Raw genomic sequence first — 21018 nt, forward strand, 5'->3', positions numbered from 1 at the left:
ATATATATATATACGGCAAGGGGACTCTAAACCCATTATCCGTCTACCATTATGGATATTTTACGTCAGCACTGTGGTCGAAGCCGGGTGCAGAATTCGTATCGACCAGCTATCGCTTCGATTCGAGCTTGGTTCACCTCAATGGAAGGCGAGTATTCTATCCTGTGAACCCTCACGACTGTGAATGATTGTTGGCAGCAGTAGTCAAGGGAAGGAACTGCTGCAAGAAGACACAAACAGAAGAACGAAAGGATTCCGTTCGCAAACGCGAGTGAGAAGCCCGTCCTTCTCAAAAGTAACAAAGGGGTAGAGAAAATTGAACCCTACCGAAGAGAGAATGGTGGCTCTCCGAACCCCTTTCAATCAAATACGAGAACTGGGTGTTGATCCCCAGTTCGGGATAAAAGGATCCATTGTCAACGTACACAATGACTTGCACAAGACCGTAGACTGTCTTCCACGCATTGTAAATGATTCATTCACTATTCATGTAAAATTGAAAAAAAGCCTAGCTTTCAAATCATAATCATGTATGAACTTGTGAATTCGAAAGGGGTCTATGAGGCAGCTTACAATCTTCATCAAGCACTATTGTACCAATCCGAAAATGTTAATATTGATCTCGATTGGAGTCATCAAAAGAATTTACACAGAATGTGTCTGAGCTGCATTCAAATGTGTCTGTGAAATTGTGTACTGAGCAGTTCAGGATTAACAGTTAAAAATGTACAGGATAAAAACACAATAAAGTTGCTTTTCCAAAAAAAAAAAAAAAAAGACAAAAACCATTTTTGCAAATGGGTAACCTGTGATCGCCCTGGGGGATCACAATATTTTTTTTTTTTTTTGAACTTGCTTAAAGTGTTTTTGAGATATAGTGAAGTGCGCAAAAAGGTGAAATTATTACTAAGGGGTCTAAGCTTTGGACCGCTCTCCTTACCAAATTTTTGGAACCGTATTTCCTAAATTGCGGCGACCCCCATTTTTCGTATGTCAGAAATCCAAATTCAACGAAAAAAAGTTATGTTTATTCAGAGAAAGTACGTTTTTGTGTCTGGTTTCGAAAATTTTAAATATCTAATTAATTTGCATTTTTGAGCTTACCGTTTTGAACCATTGATAATGAGTCCTAGCACGAAGGTCCGATCTTTAGATCGAAAGTTATTTAGGGTGGTCAGTTTATTTTTTGTGCACTGTACCACAGAAGAATTATAATTAATAATTTGAAAGTAATCCGATGATACATCTTCTGTTGCACGGAATTTTCTATTTGCTCTACGACATTCTTTCAACCGTTATATGTTCTAAATTTTGATTGCAATCACCTTGTGGCATTGTTCAGACGAAGTCGCGATCCTGTCTCTTTTCCCATTTCGGAAGGCTAACTATTGTCAACCGAGTTCTTGTGTTGTATATACGAAGGAACCTAAATACAAGATTTCGCACTTCAGATTAAATTTCGAATCATTTTGAAAACATTTGTTGGAGTACTTGAGAGGTATCTGATGTCACTAGTAAAATGGTTGTCTATTTTTGAGCTCTTGAAGCATGCTGTCTGTTATTTCCTATCTATGTATTTTTGAAGCGGATGAAGTTTTTAATCAGATAGTATCTTACTGCTCCAGTTTCGTGGGATTGATTATTTATTATAGATTATGCTATTTTATACAAGAAAAAACTATTGAAATTAAATGTGATTATAAAAATATTGTTCTAGTTCTCCTCTGAGTCTTAGGATGAATACTTTCAACAACAAAAGTGTGCCACTTTCTGTAACCTTAAAATAATTTTAAGAAATTAAACAATATTTTCATATAAGTTAACTCTTTGTCGCAGAGATTTTATTAAACGTATATTTCATAGCATTTGCATTAATTTAATTCAAAATAAGTTAAATATATTATACATATCATTTTAATAATTTATGATTCTGAAATACAGCATGAATAATATTTCATTCGTTACTTCATATAATATTCAGATATGAAGCATCGAATGAAATATTAGACATGTTCATAATATTTTTATTATATTGAATTAATTTAATTCAAAATAAGTTAATTGTACGATATTTAGTCTTTTATTAATTTATGATTATGAAGTATTGCATAAAATACCGCTGTCTTTAGATAAAATCACGATAATAAATCAAGATAAAGATATATATTTAAATTTGTACTTAATTGAAGTTACTTAGACCCTAACACGTTCACGCCGGGGTGACCCACCGGTGGGTCGCTAGATTGTCTCATCTTGCCAGCCCACCGGAGTAAAAACTGGTAACAATAAATTTCAATTTTTTTGTTTTTTCCGGGAATAATAAAAATCCATAACTACCGAATGCTTTTAACGGATGCAATTTTTATTTTGAATTGCTTCTTCGCCGTGATAAATTTCCTTACAGTGAATTGTTATTGTTGAGAATAGATTAACGTCTCCCGAATATTATTTAATATTGAAATAGTTCTTTTACCAGTATTTTCACTTTTCCCGGGCTGAACGTGTTAAGAGAAGCAGTAATTCGTCATCGAAATTAATTTGCGAAATCAGCTATTGATAAATTTTTGAGTATGAATGAAAAAAAATGTTAACTACTTTATTTTGAATTTTATAGTTTAGAACAAATGTAATTTCGAGAATCTAACAGATTATTTTAATAACTATTAGACTGTTTTTCTACAATTTAAAAGTACCAAAATATATTTTTGCTTGTAATTAAAGCATCAGAAAAAAATATATAAAAGAAACAACGGAGTCCCTTCTGTGTCTAAGGGTTAGTATTCTGTATTACGTAATCTAATTTTAAGAGGATGTTTTAGAAACTAATTGAATTTAACTTATTATCGTAGAAAGGTTGCTGCGATATTAATTGTTCAACACACTATAAATTTAACAGCGAAATTGAAAATAGAAAAAAAATTGATTGTAATTGCAGAAAAATTTATCATAATTGAAGAAAAATTTATTACAATTGAAAAAAAATGTGAAGATGTGTGGTATAGTTTAAAATTAATAAACTTATCCAATACTAAAACTGTTTTTAGTGTTTATGATGTTTAAATTTTAAAAGTATTTGTTTTGAATTTTCCGTAGGAAACTATGCAGGTCTCAAAGATTGTGTTGGAAATTTTACTGACTCAGTACGTGAGGAGTACCAAAAATGTGACATACAATGCAAGAAAGAATGCGTGTAAGTTGTCCTTAAAATAAATTACACATTTATCTTAGTTTATAATTTGAAAAATTAACCAGTGGATCCCAAATGATGTTCCTTGAGACTGTCACAGGGGTTCCGAGATATAAAAATTTTTCAACCAAATAAGATAATTAGATTAATTTTTTTTTCCTGTATTCAAAACCTTTAATTATTTTTTGAATCGAATTTGCAATAAGTTATTCACTTAATATTTTCGTTATTTTTATGAAATTATTTAATTAAAATGCTTTTGAAGAAAGAAAATACAAAGCAATGTTTTTTCTTTCTAATTACAATGTAAAGACTGAATTGTAAAAAAAGTATGTGCATTTATAAAAAACTTCATTGATATTTCGTGTCGAATGAAAATATTCAAATTCAATAATGTACAGGTATGATTCCATTCTAAATATGATAACCATTCTATAGAAATATGATAACCATTCTATAGAAATATGATAACCTTTCTAAACGTTCATTTTCGTTTTTATTTTAACGAAAGTCATATTTCAGCAAATTCATTTTCGGTATATGCACGCACTAAAATGAAATTAACTACTATACTAGGTACCACTGTAGACTTGAGAATTCAACCCTCTGATATGAAACTTAATCTTAAAACTAATCTTGATGAAATGATTTCATTCTCCATTAATTTACTTTATTATTAATAAAATAATAAATAAAATTTGGAACGTTACATATTTTTCAAATTATTTGATATTCTTTCAATCAAAGAATGAAACTGATTTACACCAATTCAGAAAAGGACAAAATAAGAAAATAACATTTGAAATAACATTTAAAATAATAACTCATAATGGAAAAGCACTAAAATCAGCTAAAACCAAATTTGTCTTATTTTAATAATTTAGAAAGCTTGAAACATAGAGCAGGCAAAAAGATATGTGTGTTAGCAAAACAGCCGGGGGACACACTGTCTGCCAACATACAGGAGCCTTTCTGTCGGGAATGATAATACCAAAAAATGGCTGTACCTCGAAGCCCCATTATGGATAAACAAAATAAGAACAAGCAATTGAATAATCAAAAATTGAAATGTAAATGCAATGAAAAATTAATGAAATACAAACATAATTCAAAAGTACACGGAGTAACACCTAATGAGGAAACGCCCACCTATAAGAAAAATAAATAAAGATAAAGTTAGAATAATCAAATCAATATAAAATATAAATTACCAAATCTTTAAGAAATAAATCAAGTGTTGACCCCTTACGAAATTCTCAAAAAATAAACCAAATACATTCAAGGAGTAAAGTTTCAAAAAAGTGCTGCCATCTATATGCTTCAAGAACAAAAAATCCTAAATTTCACCGCATAGGCCTATTTATGTGGGCTTCAATATCAGCCGAACTATTTGAATATCTTTAAAACACTTAGACTTAAAAAATATAGTTACTCTAGTTAAAAGGAAAATTATTATTCACTAATGTGACTTTGGAATTCTCAATGGCTAAAAAAAAAAAAACTGTTTTATAATTACAAATAAATTTAAACCTTACATTTTAACCGATCAAAATATTCTTGAAAATCTTAAAGTATAGGTTGGAATTAAAATGTGTTAAACTAGTAACATTAAATTTAAAATCTCTTCTTTTATCGCATAATCCGAGGAAAATTTTTTGGTTATGATCTTTAATATCAAGATTTAAAAAATTAGCTCCATTTTCATCTGAATTAGTCAGTTCAAAAAATGTAATTTAAAATTATACAAAACACAAAATTTCCTTTCACTCATTTTTTATATTGATTTGATTATTCTACCGTAACCGTACCGATTTGATTATTCTACTGTATATTATCGTAACTTTATCTTTATTTATTTTTCTTATAAGAGGGCGTTTCATCAACAGGTCTTACTCGGTGTACTTATAAATTATGTTTGTATTTCATTGCATTTACATTTCAATTTTCGATTTATTTTATTAATTGCTTGTTAGTATTTTGTTTATCCATTATGGGGTCTCAGTTTTTAGTATCACCACTAACGACAGAAAGGCTCCTGTATGTGTCCCCTGATGAAGTGATGTTTTGCTAACACACATAACTTCCTATAAATAAATTGAACATAGTCTGGCATGCAAAATTACATGACGAACGTACAAATGTATTCATATAAACAATTCATATGTATAATTTATATAAATAATTCATTAAAAAAATTAATTGAAAATAATCTGACATGCATAAATGCAAACAAACATGTGCAGCGACAAAAAAAAAGAAGAAAAGTTGAGAATCACTAGTCTAGTATATAGACGGCACAAACATTAATATAGAAGAATAAAAAAAAAAAAAAAAAAAAAAAAAAAAAAAAAAANGACTCCGGAAAAAAAAAAAAAAAAAAAAAAAACAATTGCAATATATATGCTCGGTCGCTGGATCCATTTTCCCCACATCCTCTGGTGGGTTATCCATTCACCGGTGAATCGGAGAAAATGAACAAGCCCATTAAGTCGCCAATTAAGTGTTTTCGCCAATTAAGTCAATTAAGTGTTTGCATGAAAAGTTTAAGTCTTACAACTACGTAGAAAGTGTCGCAGCTCTATCAATCTGCTGAAATTTACAGGAAAATTTCAACAAATGACAGAAATATTTCCTGTATACATGCTCAGAATATATAAATTCTAACATTTTTTCCCTCCTGTTAGCAAGAGCATCCTTTTGTTTGTAAAATTTTTTTCACGTATTTTTTGAAATTACAGTGTTATAATTTATCTGCATGTTATAATTTATCTGGCTCTTAGAAAAGTGCTGGATTACAAATTAAATTTCAAAAATGAAACATTTTTTTCCTATGTCCACTCGATAGACATTCGTCATTCAGGTATCAGTAGAGCAGATTTGTTGGCCACTCTCTCAGGGGCACCATATTAGATGGACTGACGTTGCTCCCGCAGGAAGGACAGATAGTACAGAGAATGAAACAACATCGATCGATGTTGTTTCATTCTCTGTACTATCTGTCCTAGGTATAGATACCTAGTGCGGGATACGAACCTAGAATCTTTCTGATATCCGTCAGAGAAAAACAAAACTTTTCAATAGGTATAAATAACGTCTACTTCGAACACTATGCGTCCCTGCGCCTACTCGTGACAGCATGTGATATAATAATAATCATTAGTTAAATGATGTTTAAAATGTGCGAAATTTCATTTTCCTCAAACTTAAAAAACGAAATTTATAAAAGAATTGAAGCGATTGGGGACGAATTCTATATTTTCTTTTTGTGACACTCAGGAAAACGGGATAATTTGAAAGACTGAAATCTTTGGAAGTTCCAGCAATCAAAAATTTAGGCCCAAATGTGATAAAATCGTAAATTTGGTGAATAAATTGTGTTTTGACGAAAGTATTAGGGAATGATTTTTTTTTCCACTGGAAAGAAAAATATATATTTAACTCGATCCTCAAAATTTAGTTAAAATTAATTTTTCTAAACAAATCAGTATTTTTTTATTCGATTACAGTAGTTTTCGGCAGATGCTCTACATAACCAATTAGAATTGGGTCCAAATAATGCAAGCCATAAACAAAGTACCGTAAAATAGTTTTCTATGGGAAAAAGATTAATCATAAAAAATTGTTATGATTTGTATTTGGCGAAGACTTTCGAAAATTGGCGAATACTTCTGATATTTGACTAATTTACTGGCTAATAATTAGAAATTCTTCGCGGCCTGTCAATGGCAGCGAAATTGTTAATCATAGAGTATCTGTGGATCTCCTATAGCCTAATCTGCCTATTGATCTACTAGAGAAAAAAAGGTCAAGCGAGGCATGCCTAGATCTCATAACGTAAAGATTGAAATATAATTGTTACAATACATTTTTTTTAAAGAAATGTTTTGTTCGATTCTGAATATTAAAATGAAAGGATCATCTCGATAATGCATCCAAATGAGTAATAAAACAAATCTCACAAGTCTTTATTAAAAGCTAAACAAATAATTAACACGTTCACGCCGTGTGTTGCGCCTGAAAGCGGGATGGAAAAGATGAAAAACTGGTAGAAGAATATTTCAATATTAGATAATATTCGGGAGGAGTTAATTTATTCTCAACAATAACAATTCACTGCAAGGAAATTTATCACGGCTTGACTTGATATAAAATATGATGAAGTACCTGCCCACGGCAGCGGGCATCTCTCTTCTTGGTCTAAAATATTTTTGCCCTAAGGCAACGGTGACTAATGGCGTATGAAATTGAATAAATTTCCACAGATAAAAATCTGCGGTCGTCATTATTGGAGGTACTCCGAGTCTATGTCTTGGGAGCTGGGAGTAGGGAATGGAGCAGTGATACTAACTCCGCATCTTTTAAAAGTTCTTGTAACCCCCTGACTATATTCAGGAATCTAGCTGCTGAGCTGGCGGCATTCCGATGTTGTTTCTTTCTCGGTGTGGATTTTCTCATGGGTCTGGATGGGCAGCCTGAAAAACAGGCTGTGTGGTCACTCTTGCAATTCACACAAGTCGGAGGCTCGCTCAAGGGTTTCGTGCATAGATAGGAATAATCCGCTCCCGCGCATTTCATGCACGCTGGCTTATCTGTGCAGTCTTTCTGTGTGTGTCCAAATCCTTGGCACCTGTACCACTGAATTTCCTGGCGGCCGCCACGAAATCTTTCCACTCGAACAGGTGTATCCAGCAGTTTGAAGATTTCCCTGTGCTTGGGAATATCTGTCAGGATAACAAGGAAGAAGGGGAGGAGCTTGTAGTCTTGGCCACGCCTCTTTCTCATCTGTTCTGTTCTGATTGGCCGTAGTCCCATGTCTGAGAGTTTGCTTTCGAGATTCACCATTTCGATGTCGATGTTAAGTCCACGTACGAGGGCTTTGATTTTTCTGGCGGTGGGCTGAAGAGTATTTTTCGGATCAGGTGAACTAGCTGGGGTCTCAACTGTTGCCGGGGCTTCAGTAGTGGCTCCGAGCTCCATCTGTTCTTCAAATTCAGTATCCGCCGATGTTGTGGGGATGGTCTTTTCTTTCTGGGGTGGTAGCTCACTTTCGATCTCTCTTTCTTCACAACTTCTTTTCTTTCACAACTGTAGGAGGTTGTTGTGCAGCAGGCTCAGAGGTGGTATTTGAGTCTGGCTCATCTGTTACTGGGGTTGAGTCAACCGGAGTTGTTGTCTGAGTTTCCATATTTTCTAACACTGAGTCTGGTTCCTCTGTAGTAGGAGTTGAATCAGTCGGTGTTGTTGTCTGGATATCCATAGTTTCCATATCTAGTTCTGGAGGTAAGTTTGGCAGAGTCGTTTCTTCCAAAGGAGGAGAAGACAATGATCTTTTCACAGCTTTGAGTTCTTCGAGATAGTACATGGCTCTATATCTTGAGTATCTTCATAGACACATTTTTCTTTCATTTCTTTCTCGAGATCAGCTTTGTAGTCGTCTGCACAAGATTGTATAAACCTGATGTTACTATCTAAGTTATCTGACTTGCTCATAAAAGACGTAGCTTTTTCTCGCATCTCTGCCTTAAGTGCATCATGGTCGATACCCTTGGACGCTTCGCGTGCCGGTCGGAAGACCTTCCCGCAGCCTCACCCGGTGAAATCCAATGCGTTGTATGATTTAACACGGCAAAGAAGCAATTCAATATAAAAATTGCATCCGTTAAAAACAATTGGTAGTTATGGATTTTTAATTATTCCCGGTAAAAAACTAAAAAAAGAAATTTATTTGTTACCAGTTTTTACTCCGGTGCGCCGTCTGATGAGACAATCTAGCGTGACCCACCGGTGAGTCACCCCGGCGTGAACGTGTTAAATCAATGACACTCCTACGCAATATTGAACTTCTGACTAAACTGTAGAATACAGTCACCAGTTTTCTTAAAAAATTTTAACAATTAAAAGTAAACCATGATAATAGAAGAATTAATACTAGGCTCAGGGTATAAACCAACGCCAACCAAAGCTTCTGCTACTTCTCTTGTATTTCATGCTAAAGACAGTACCACAGGCGCCTACGGGCACTACCTTATGATGAAGGAGTGGAGTGTCCGCTTAGCGGACAGGGACTCCGAAGAAGAACTCAGTCTAAGTCTAAAGAAGAATTAATATCGTTAAGTTTCGGGTAAATTACATATCCAGCCACTGCCGCTTCCGTATTATGTTTGCGGAGGTGGCTAGGCTAACAAATTCACAATTAGTTGCAATGAATAGTATTACGGCGGATTTCTTTTCACCTCTTCGATTGTTAGTCAGAGATGAGATATAAAAGTAGGCGTTACATTTCTTAACAATCTCATTCACATTTGGTTAGATTTTTAAAGTTGGCGATACATTCTATATACAAGGAGAGAGCACAATGAATGGTAACGCCTACTTTTATGAACGATTTGTTTATTCGCTTGATCATAAACATCCACGTGTAAAAGTATCTATTGTCTTAGTCATGGCTTTAAAGTTTCCAAAACACATAAGGGAGTAATGGAAGAATTAATTCAAAATGAAATTTTAAAAGTTGAAGTGATTCGAAAAAGTCGAATTGTTTTAAATTTTCATCAGTAGAGGGTAAGCATTGTTAATTATAGAGCGCCCGCATTCCAATGAGGTGAACCGGGCTCGAATCCCAGCGATGGTTGGTCGATACGAATTCCGCACCCGGCTTACACCGACCACAGTGAAATATCCGTAGTGGTAGATGGATCATAAGTTGGGCTCGAGTCCTCTTACCGTCAGGCTATCCGTGGGAGGTTTCCGTAGTGCTCATCACTATGTGAAGCAAATGCGGGTTAGTTTCATCAAAAAGTCCTTCACGAAGGCAAATTTCTCCCTGTACTTAATCCAGGAGTTTCCTTGTCTTCTGGATTGGAATCAAAATTACAAGGCTAAGGAGTTAAACATTGGTAGTCGTAAACCCAAAAAGTTGGGTCGGCTGTTCAACGAGGGCTATAAAATAAAACGCTATCAAGAGTATTTTTCGAAGCACGTTCCCCAAGGAAAATTGAAAAAGCCTCAGTTTAAGTGCCTTTCCCCAGCGGTTCCCAAATGGTGTTCCGCGTAACCCTAGGGTTCCTTACGAGAGACACAGGGGTTCCGAGGCTGAGGACTCGTTTGCGATTTACAAGACACAGGTATACAAAAAAACTATAATGAAAACAGGATTCGACAAGCTGCAAAATGGCGCACGATTGTAAACAGATTGTTGTGAAGTGTAAACAGATTTATTGAATTATGTAAGGCAAAAACTTTCGGCTTCCTACTCAAAGATGCTGTGAAGATAGGTGTTTCTTGATTGTTAAACAACTAATTTCTAGATCCACATTCTTATGTTAAACCATGCAGCGCAATGATGGCTTATGAAATTGGCTTTATTGGCCAATGTATTCGATGAAATCAAGGTGGAGTTCCGTCAAAAAGAGGTTCATCATTTAGAGTGTTATAATCGAAAAAAATAAAAAAATTGGGGAGCATTTCCTTACACTTCAGGCAAAGCAATAACTTTAAACTATAGAGAGTAAAAATTACTGAAGTGTGACAAGGAAAAAAAAGTAATAATTTCTTTTTATGAAATTATGTGCATTAAATAAGTTTTTATGTTTCTAGTCGCGGGTAAAACTGATTTTCCAAGTTGAAAAATATAAAAAAGTTGCGAGGTGTTTTTTTCCTGTTGATTACAAGCAAATAAATTTCATTGCACTTATTAATTATAAAAACTTATAACTTTAGAATTAAAGTAAATTTTATAATGAGTTCAGATATTATGAGCAATAGCAAATGTAAACTACGGTAAACAATGTTTAGGAGCACAAAAATATTTTGTGCTCCTAAACGTTGTTTACCGTAGTTTGTATTTTAGCACAAAAGTCGTCCACTTGTGTATTTAATAACAAATGTATTTCAAAGAAAATATAAAAACTGCTAATCTTTCATTTAAACAACAATTATTAAATTTACAGTTTATTGTTCCTATTTTAGTTAAATTTTGTTTCACAATGTCAAAACTATATGACTTAAAAATTATGAAGAATTTTAAACTAATGTACAAGGATTAAGGTGGAATAAAAAAATTGCACTTGGCACATTAAACATTACATTAGTTAGATGATCTTGTATTGTGAAAGCACCAATTGAGCAACAGTGTGATTACAGAGTTAAAGGATTATTTAGGATAAACCTTTGTTTTGCCTCCAAATTCTAAGTTTTCATAAGGCAACATTTTAAAAAGTTTTTATATCGTATGCACAAATAGGTGATAACTTAGTCGATGATATCTGCCATACGCCTTGAACTAAAAAATCAAAATTAATTAACTATAAATGATCCGAAAATTATACAAATAAGCTGAGTAACCAGCAACAACTCTGAAATGCTCGTTTCTGAGAAAATCGTTTTAAAATGCCTGTTACTTGTCTTTTTTAAATAGAATAGACAAGATTTAGGAGGAATTGATGCTTAACAACTAATTAGTTACCGGATAAAATTAAATTTTTATTTTCAAGTACCTTTATTTTAATTACTAGGTGGCTCCATCCTCTGGTCGTTTTGCTCACCTACCCCCATAAATGCTTCTCTTTCAACCTTTAGTACTTTACTTTAGTACTTTATTTATTATTTAATTAGTACTTTATTTTTTTTCTTAAACGTCAATATTTTCCTGAAAAACACAGATATTTTTTTCCTTCAAAATATACAATTATTGTAGCTTTATGCAAACACAATTTGCTGATATATGAAATAATGATGAAATAGGCAATTACCTAGATTTAAATATAATCATCTGCATTTGAGAAAAAAATCAAACTAAGGAATACACATTTGGTAACGCAATAAGAATAAATAAATACTTCAAAATTTTATATCCGTCGTTGAACAGCTGACCCAATTTAATATCACTAATATTCAACTCCATAGCCTTGTAAATTTGAATCTAGTCCAGAAGACAAGGGAACTCCTATATTAAGTATTGTGAGAAATTTGCCTCTATGGAGGACTTTTTGAATTAGCTAACCGGCATTTGCTAGGATTGGACAAGAACACTATGAAAACCTTCCAAGGTGAACCAGGCGGCTAGGGGACTCTAACTCATGATCCGTCTACCGCTGAGGATATTTTACGTCAGCACTGTGGTCGGTTCAAGCCGGATGGGGCATTCGTATCGAACAACCATTGCTGGGACTTGAACCCGGTTCACCTCATTGGAAAGCGAACGCTCTGTCCCCTGAGCCATTACGGCTCGAAAAAATAACTAAAAGTAATTTTACTCCAGACAAGACTTACAATAATTTAAATAGGGATATGGTTTCATTTCTCTTTATTTGCCTACTGCGCCTGATAGCACCTGCTATTATGGATCATCAGTTGTAAAAGCCGTAAGCAAAAGCTAAGTTCTTAATTTTAAAAATTTCAATATGAATGTTCAAAGAGTTATACCAGACACCATGTAACCTCTCTCTCTTTCTTTTTGTTAGTGGTACTTTTGATTGACTTCTACTCGGACAAGGAAATAAAGAAATAATAAAGTTTTGTAGCGTGCAAAGTTTTGCAGTGTTTTGTAGTTTTATAGTGTGTTGAACAATAATGGATAAATCGGCAATATACAAAGAAAAAAAGCTGAACAAAATCACAAAAAAAATCTTTAAATTGCAATAACTTTCAAAAAATTGGAATTCAGAAAAGAAAAATAAACTTGCTAATATGGAATTTCTAAAATGGTACTACAAATCTACAAATATGTCTTTTTCAGAAAGGGAAATTTCAACGGTCTAGTTGCATTTCAGCGGGTGGTAAAACTGTCAACTTGATTTTTTTTTCTTTCTGAAAGTTTAGCAGTTAAAACTCTCGAACTTATATTGGAATCTTTCAATTTTTTATTGTATCCAATTTTTTCGTAAATATTTTTATGCATGCCTTTGTAATTTCAAGTCTTTAAGGTTTATAGTTTCTGCAGAACAAAATAAAATGCAACATAAATAAAAACTAAGCTAGAAAAATTCCGCAAAAAACAATCGCAATAGCTTTTAAATAAGTTAGAATTTCACAAAAAAAAAAGAAAATTATAAACAAATATGTCCTTTTCAGGCATGCCAAATTTAAACTCTTTATTTGCAGTCTATAGAACGGATCAGAAGGTATTTTTTCATACAGGTTCATACAGGTGAGACACCCTGTATGTCATTTAAAAAATAATTTCTTTTACATCATCATTCATCTGGAAGTTATTAACAGTTACTTTGCTTGTGATTACCTAACTCATGAAATCAAAGAAAATTCACAAGAACGTACGCTAAGATCAAATAATTTATTAGAGCTAGAAGAAGTAAATCGCCTTATTATTATTATTATTTAATGGCAGGCACTTGGAACTATTGTCCATTGGCCACAGAAAGTGCCAGAACGGCTAACTCTCTTTTCGTTACCCAGTGGGCACCTGTGGCGGGGTCACGGTGGTGGAGCAGTGTCGCCCACGTCACACTACCACAACCCGTTTATAGGGCGGGTCGCATTCGCACATTCACACACAAAGGAGAAAGGACATAGAACACATATAGAGAGAAAGAAACATCCATGCCTTGCCCGGGATTCGAACCCAGAACCTTTCTGATGCAGGGACAGTTCCCTGCCCCCTACACAGGCCGGTCGGCAAATCGCCTCCTTATAAAGCATCTCGTTTCATTTCGTTATATTTAAAACCGGTGTTAATCAGCCTACCCAATTCTGAGTTCACGACAATCAATGTTTACGTCTTGTAATTTTGAATGTAATTCAGAAGAAAAGGAAACTCCTGGATCAAGCGTTGGGACAAACTAATCTAGGAGGAGGACTTTTTGATGGAACTACCCAGCATTTACTCTGCCCTGGAGAGGTTAACCACAAAAAATCTTTCACGGTTAATCCGGCTGTAAGGGGATTCTACTCCATAATCCGTCTACCACAGAGAATATTTTATGTCGGCCCTGTGGTCGGTGCAAGCTGGGAGCAGAATTCGAATCGAAAAGCCATCGCTGGGATTCGAATTTGGGAAGCATGATAAAAAAAGCGAGAGCCTTATCCCATGAGCCACCACCAGTCATTATTCTAAATCATTTTATAACTATTGTTGAACTGTCGACCCACTTTTTGGTTAACGACTATCAGTGTTAAATTTCGTAGTTTGCAATTTTGAACTCAATCGAGAAGATAAAGAACTCGTGGGAGTATTGGGAAAATATTCCTCCACGGGGGACTTTTTGATGGAATTACGCAGCGTTTTATGGTGGGAAAAACCTGCCACGGTTGTCTAACAGCAAGGGAACTCTAAACAACGACCTGTCTGCCACTGAGAATGTTTTATGTTAGCACTGTGATCGGTGCTAGCCGGGTGCGGAATTCGAATCGAAAAGCCATCGTTGGGATTTGAGCCGGGGTTTACTCATTGGGAGCGTTCTGTCCTCTGAGCCATCACGGCTCATTCTAAAATATTTATCAAGTCTTAAGCAACTCGTAAGCAATTCTTTTGGGTTCAACTTGCGAAGATTAGACGTAGTTTTAAAGTAGATAGTTGTGTCCACCGTGTTTTTGAACATATTTACATCAAATTTGGTGCGGATTGCTTCAGAATTACGGAATCGGATATTCGGAATCATACACACATACATACATATAAACATTCTACGTTATTCATACAGATATGTAATTCGAGTTGCAAAAATATCGTGATGGATGCAAAAAGCTTGTAAAAATTTATTTATTTTGACTTTGTTACCAACTTTACATCCAAATATGTTTTAGATTTTCTTTCAGAGGAATTCAGTCTTATTGTTCGGTACTACTTCAAAAAGCTTTCTCTCTGATTTTTATTATTTCTTTAACCTCGGCATATTTCGTTCCTGATATTTGAAGTGGTAGAAATTTTATGACTTAATAAAATTGATTGCGAATGATTTTAACCACGGCTATACGCAAGCAATTTAATCAAATATATGAGACTTGTGATGTTGGTTGTGAAGTTTTTAAATGTTAGCAAAAACTCAAAATAAGATTGACTTAATTGACATTTCGCGGCCGGGATAGCCTGGTCGGTAGGGCGCTGGGCCCATATCCAAGAGGTCGTGGGTTCGATCCTCGCCGGCCGAAGACTCCCCGTGTAGTAAATGGTGACTGATGCACGTTAAATCTGTCGAGTCTCAAAGTCCTCCATGTTCCCACAACAAATCAGTACCTCTGGGGGTACTGATCCAGGAGTTCTCTTGTCTTCTGGATTGGTTCAAAATTACAAGGCTACGGAGTTGAACGTAAGTAGTCGTAAATCCATGAAATTGGGTCGGCTGTTAAACGACGGTTGTAAAAAAAAAAAATTGACATTTCGCAAAATCTTTAGAAAAAGGAAAGTTCCTGTTACTTTCAGGTTGAGATATGTGCATGATGTATTTTAACTCTAGAAAACATTTCTCCTTTCTGTTAGATGGGATTTTTGTACGGATCTTAGATATTTTCACAACGCTGATTTCGAATCTGAAAATCAGTTCTTCTCTGCAAGTTAGAGTTTTCATGCAATATTATAATTTATTCATCTACTGGAATTTGATAATTCACTCGTACATTCGGGAGAAAAAAAACTAAACTATTCTAAAAGAATCATTTTGAAAAAAAATCTGCCGTATTTAGAAATAAAACAAATTACAGATTTTAAATTCCCACACCCAAATCAGGTAAAATTACGCAATGCAAAAAATTTGTTTTCCAATATTATAGCCCAATTTGTGTATTATTATACAATATAATTTCGGTTAATGGAAAAACTTTATATTTGATAGGATAGATGCAATTGAGCAAATTAGAACTTTTTTAGATATAACAAATTAGAACTTTTTCAGTTCAGTGTTTTTTGTCTTGAATTGTGTGTGATTTATTTTATTCTTTAATTAGAAAACGAATCTATGATATCCGTGTAGAAGAATCGTCTGATTTCATTTATAAGGTAATTGAAAGAATTCTATTTATTCTAAACTTTTGGTGGATTTTTTTCACTAATTTAAATTTTATTTTGTTTGCATAGAGAACAGATCAAAACCAAAGGTAAGTACTTTTAAATATGTATACTTATCATTTTTATTGAAAATTAAGAAATATGTATGGATTTTAGAGTTTTTAGGAAATTAAATGGTAATTTCAGCAATGAAAAGGGAAAAAAATATCAGGTAACCTAAATTAAAACAATTACAATTTAGCGGGATATCTCTGCAAAAAATGGTCACCACAAATCAATACAAAAATGTACTGGTATCAATATGAATTTTTTAACATCACTAAGATATCGCATTAACATTGTTGATATCATTATTACAGTAATGATATCACTACTGATATATACATGACAAGGATGACTTCATTGATATAAATGCTCGTCAACACAACGGCAATAATATCAGTAATGATGCCACCACGAGTCAATACCATGTTACTGATACCATTATGGATGTCAATATTTTAACAACACAGTGATGATATCATCGTTGGGATCAACACATAATGTCAACAAATCATAATAACGCCAGCATTGCTATTTATCAACTATTATGACGACAACACCGAGGTCTGAGTCCTATGCAGATGTCCAATTTCTTATGTTTATTATTTTATTTACTTTTCCAAGAAATAAAAATGTGCAGAATTACAATATTGAGTCTTAGAACTAATTTAAATGTCTTGAGGATATTTAATGTTCAAAACCATAAATTTTGTCACCACTTTAAAAACAATTTGCGGACCTTTGCAAACCTTGTTTTTAAATAGAAATGTTAAATTCTCAAACTAATTTATTGTTTCTCGTCTTCACTATAGTTTTATAGTTAATTATAGTTTTAAAACATCCGTTGAGCAGCAGACCCAATATTGGGTTCACGACTGCCAATATTCAACGCCGTAACCTTGTAATTTTTGACTCAATCCAGAATACATGGGAACTTCTGGATCAAGTATTGAAAGAAATTTGCCTTCGTGAAGGACTATTTGATGGAACTAACCCTCATTTGCGTTACACGGAGAGCTAAACCAAGAAACCCTCTCACATTTAGTCTCATGGAAGGGGACCCTAATCTATGATCCGTCTACCACTGAGGATATTTTATGACAGCCCTGTGGTCGGTGCAAGACGGGAGCAGAATTGCGGAATTCGCATCACTGGGAATCGAACCCGATTCACCACATTGGAAGGCGAAAGCTCTATTCCCTGAGGCACGGCGGCTATACAACTGTAGTTTGAATATATCACACTTTCATTATTTCAAATATTGAGTCTCTCGAATATATCACACCGCTTTTCTTTAATTGGAGCTCCTGAGGGCCCGCCTAAAATATTTTAGTGTTTTTGAACAGCTCGTCAAAACAGTTTGAAGTTTTCCAAACTTTGCAACCACTTTTAATATAGAAAATATTCAGCTAGCATGCATCAGACTATTATTTATGCAGTAAGTTTCCAAATTTTTGTTGAATCATTTGATTATAATTTTTATATTTATAAATTTTTTTTTTTTTTTCTGACCTTTAAGAGTTCCACCTATTGAGAATCGGCACGAACTTTACGAATGATCCAATAATAACTCAAGTATTGGAAAAAAAATGAAAATATTCGGTTTATAGTTATCAATGTAGTTGTAATATCACTACCGCTAGAGGAAAACGTTCTTCAAAAAGTGTAAATGTTGGTACTGTATCAGAGATGCCAACTTGCTCCGAATAGCAAATATAAATTTTAAAGTGGTAGTTCATGAATTGTGATTCTTGGTTTAATAAATTCAATTTAGCAAAATTTAATTTGTTGTTATTTGCCGTTTTTCTAATTATTTTGGCGTGTTCGGAGCAGTTGGCATGTCTGCTGTATATTCACTAAATAACGTATACAAATAATTTATAATTGATCAAAACGCTACCATGCAAAAAGTTTTCACAGTTGCAGAGAAGCAAACTAATGCCGATTTCACAAAATATTTTAGAAACGTTAGTGAACTATAAACTAAAAGTAGCAAATTTTCCGTTAATTTTGTTTTTAAGCGGTCAGCATGGCCTAACTGAAACCAAGAACATGCCTGCAAACTTTCACTCTTTCCGAGAATGGATTTTCCAAGTAATAGTAAGACAATTAACGAAAAAACAATCTTACTCAAAAACATATATATATTTTTTTATAATTTATTTACATTCTGTTTTCCAGGAAATTGATAGAAGTGGATATATTAATAACAGAACCAGAGGTTCTTATTTTTGAACACAAACCACAATTTATGGTACGTATTCTTAATTTCTTGGAGCCACTTGGTAAAAAATCTTACCATTTAAGTTTTTCTGGAAAACATGGATCAAAATTTTTCATTTTTAGTTTTTTTCGAGAAACTAACTTATTTGTTCATTATGATTTATTAGTTGTGTAATGTTTATAATTTATTTACATATATTTTATTTTCCTATAATTTAATGTATATACTAATATGCTTATTTATATATTTAATTTAATTTAATTGAGCTTATGTGTTCAGCACAAGGAATGGTTCATAAATTTAGTCTAACAGAAAAAAGAATAGAAGAAATAAGAAAAAGACATCACATAGGTACAACGAAGGAAACGGCGGATAATGAAAATTGTCTAATCACGGCCTGGTCTTATTAGGTGGCGTGCCGAATCTGGCGTGGGGGTGTTTGACAAAAATTAATTAGATTGAGATAGTATTTGAAAAGAGCTCACTTTAGTATTCTACAAGAAAGTAATACAAACTAGTTGAACCTCAAAATAAATTTCAAAGTAATATTTACACCTCATATTTAACACAACATATTATTTAATATTAAAATATTTTCTTAAATTTTGTAGTAGCTTGGGTATTTTAAGTTTTTATAATTATGTACTTCTCTTCTTACTTTACATTAAAGCTATAATAGAATAAATATGAGTGTATGGAATTCGAATTATCAGTGACCTGGTCATACTTCATAATAGCCCACATGTACTGACAATAATAACGGAATTAATTTTATAACCGTCGTTGAACAAGCGACCCAATTTTGGGTTTACAGCTACTAATATTCAACTTCGTAGCTTTGTAATTTTGAAATTACACATGTAATCATATATCTTGATAACTTGCAATCACAATTACAAGTAATTGATTACAGTAATTGGTTATGTAATCACGCTTACAGTTGTAATCAAAAATAAGAATGTTTGAAATCATGATTACAAGTAATTGATTACTGTAATTGAGTATTGTAATCATGATTACAGTTGTAATCAAAATTTGTAATTATGATTACAAGTAATTGATTACTGTAAATGAAAAATGTAATCGATTACATTTTTGCTCTTCTCTGATGTAATCAAAAATTATGATTACTTGTAATCACGATTACCTTTAATCGTGATAATCTTTTCGTGTATTTCTTTTTCTGTCTCGAAGGATTTATTGTTCCCGATGACAGTAAACCTTTTCCAAATTATACTGAGTAACAAATTTGTTTGCATAGTTGTAGTTTACGTCATATTAGAGATGCACCTGCACAATGGGCTATTCGCGACTGTCTGGAAAATATCCGTGCAGAGGATACGGAGACAAGTCATCACAATTTTGATCCTAGACAGAGTGTAAGGCACCAGCACTTCGGTAGCCTAACGACCTACACACGAAGACGAGGTCTTTAAATTGGAACAGATTACCGAGGACCAATTATTGACATCCTCGGTCCCGTCGCAGAAGGATCCAAATTGTCACCCAAACGCGTACTAACCGCAACCAGCGATGCTTGACTTCGGTGTTCTCCTGGAAACAGCGTCTTAACGATCAATCCACTACGACAGGACTTGCGTGGTTAGAGATTCCTCTAAATAATAAAGAGTATTTCATTGTTCGTGTAATTCGAATGTCTTTTTGAATTCATGTTCTCATTAAATATTTGTTTTCTTACCTGTTTAAAAAGTATTTCTTTCGTAAAAATAAATATTATTTTTTTCAAATGAGAATTAATTTGTTTCTGTTTTTGTTTATAGAATGTTGAGCTCTTCAGCACCATTGGTGGATTTTTAGGCTGCTGGCTCGGGATATCTACATACACGTCATTTGACTTTCTGCTCACCTTGCCGCGTTTGATACTCATAAAACTGAAGAAATGGTTCACTAAATTTGCTGTTTTACACGATGATATGTAGTCACACGTTTCATAAATTCGAAACTCTGAGAAAAACACTTTTAAAAAAAGTATGCACAAATAAAGTATATCTGCGCATCGAACTATTGTAATCATATTTATTTAAATAATAAGTTAATATGAGACTGAGATTATGAGAACAAATGCATAGTTTCTCGTTTTAACTATCACTTAAATGAGTAAAAGTCAGACAAAAATATCTATAGTGGGCAAGATTAAATGGACCGGACCTGAATAACTTTTGATCTAATTCACGTTCTAGGACTCAATCTTAATAGCTTGAGGGGGTGACCTCAAATATGCTAATAAGTATAAACGATATTTCAAGCAACGAAATCAGCCACAAAAATGGACCTTTTCTGAATAAACATTTTTTTTTTTCAGATGGATTTTTAACCCCCATGCAATGTGGGAAATATGGCCACAATAGTTTGGTTAGGAGAGCGCTCCGAAGTTCAGACCACTTAATGATAATTTTACTTTTTGCGTATTTCGCTATATCTCGAAAAATTTTAGGTGATTTGAGAAATGTTTACACACAATTATAAAATTCGTTTATCCAAAGATAATTCCATGCAAAAATTAACTTTTAGTAATTATTAGTTATTTTTTTGAAATTTTATTTAAGAATGGTAAAAAAAAATGAAATTTGAAAAAAATTGAATTCC

The 21018-nt window shown here is 33.4% G+C and overlaps 1 protein-coding gene across 2 annotated transcripts in view; it reads left to right on the top strand.

Annotated features, from left to right (window-relative positions):
* The window catches only part of LOC107453201 (uncharacterized), a 63149-nt gene extending 42716 nt beyond the window's left edge, over positions 1 to 20433 (top strand). Inside the window, exons 10-14 of one of the 2 annotated variants that reach the window (XM_016069929.3) lie at positions 3094 to 3190; positions 16085 to 16136; positions 16215 to 16234; positions 18369 to 18441; positions 20193 to 20433. In XM_016069929.3, coding sequence (XP_015925415.2) covers positions 3094 to 3190; positions 16085 to 16136; positions 16215 to 16234; positions 18369 to 18441; positions 20193 to 20351 — 401 coding nt within the window. In that variant the 3' untranslated portion in view covers positions 20352 to 20433. The remainder of the gene's footprint in view (positions 1 to 3093; positions 3191 to 16084; positions 16137 to 16214; positions 16235 to 18368; positions 18442 to 20192) is intronic. The other variant, XM_071185915.1, reaches the window with a different exon arrangement.
* Positions 20434 to 21018: the final 585 nt, after the last annotated feature.

Source organism: Parasteatoda tepidariorum, chromosome 9 (assembly GCF_043381705.1).
Source record: "Parasteatoda tepidariorum isolate YZ-2023 chromosome 9, CAS_Ptep_4.0, whole genome shotgun sequence".
NCBI lineage: Eukaryota > Metazoa > Arthropoda > Arachnida > Araneae > Theridiidae > Parasteatoda > Parasteatoda tepidariorum.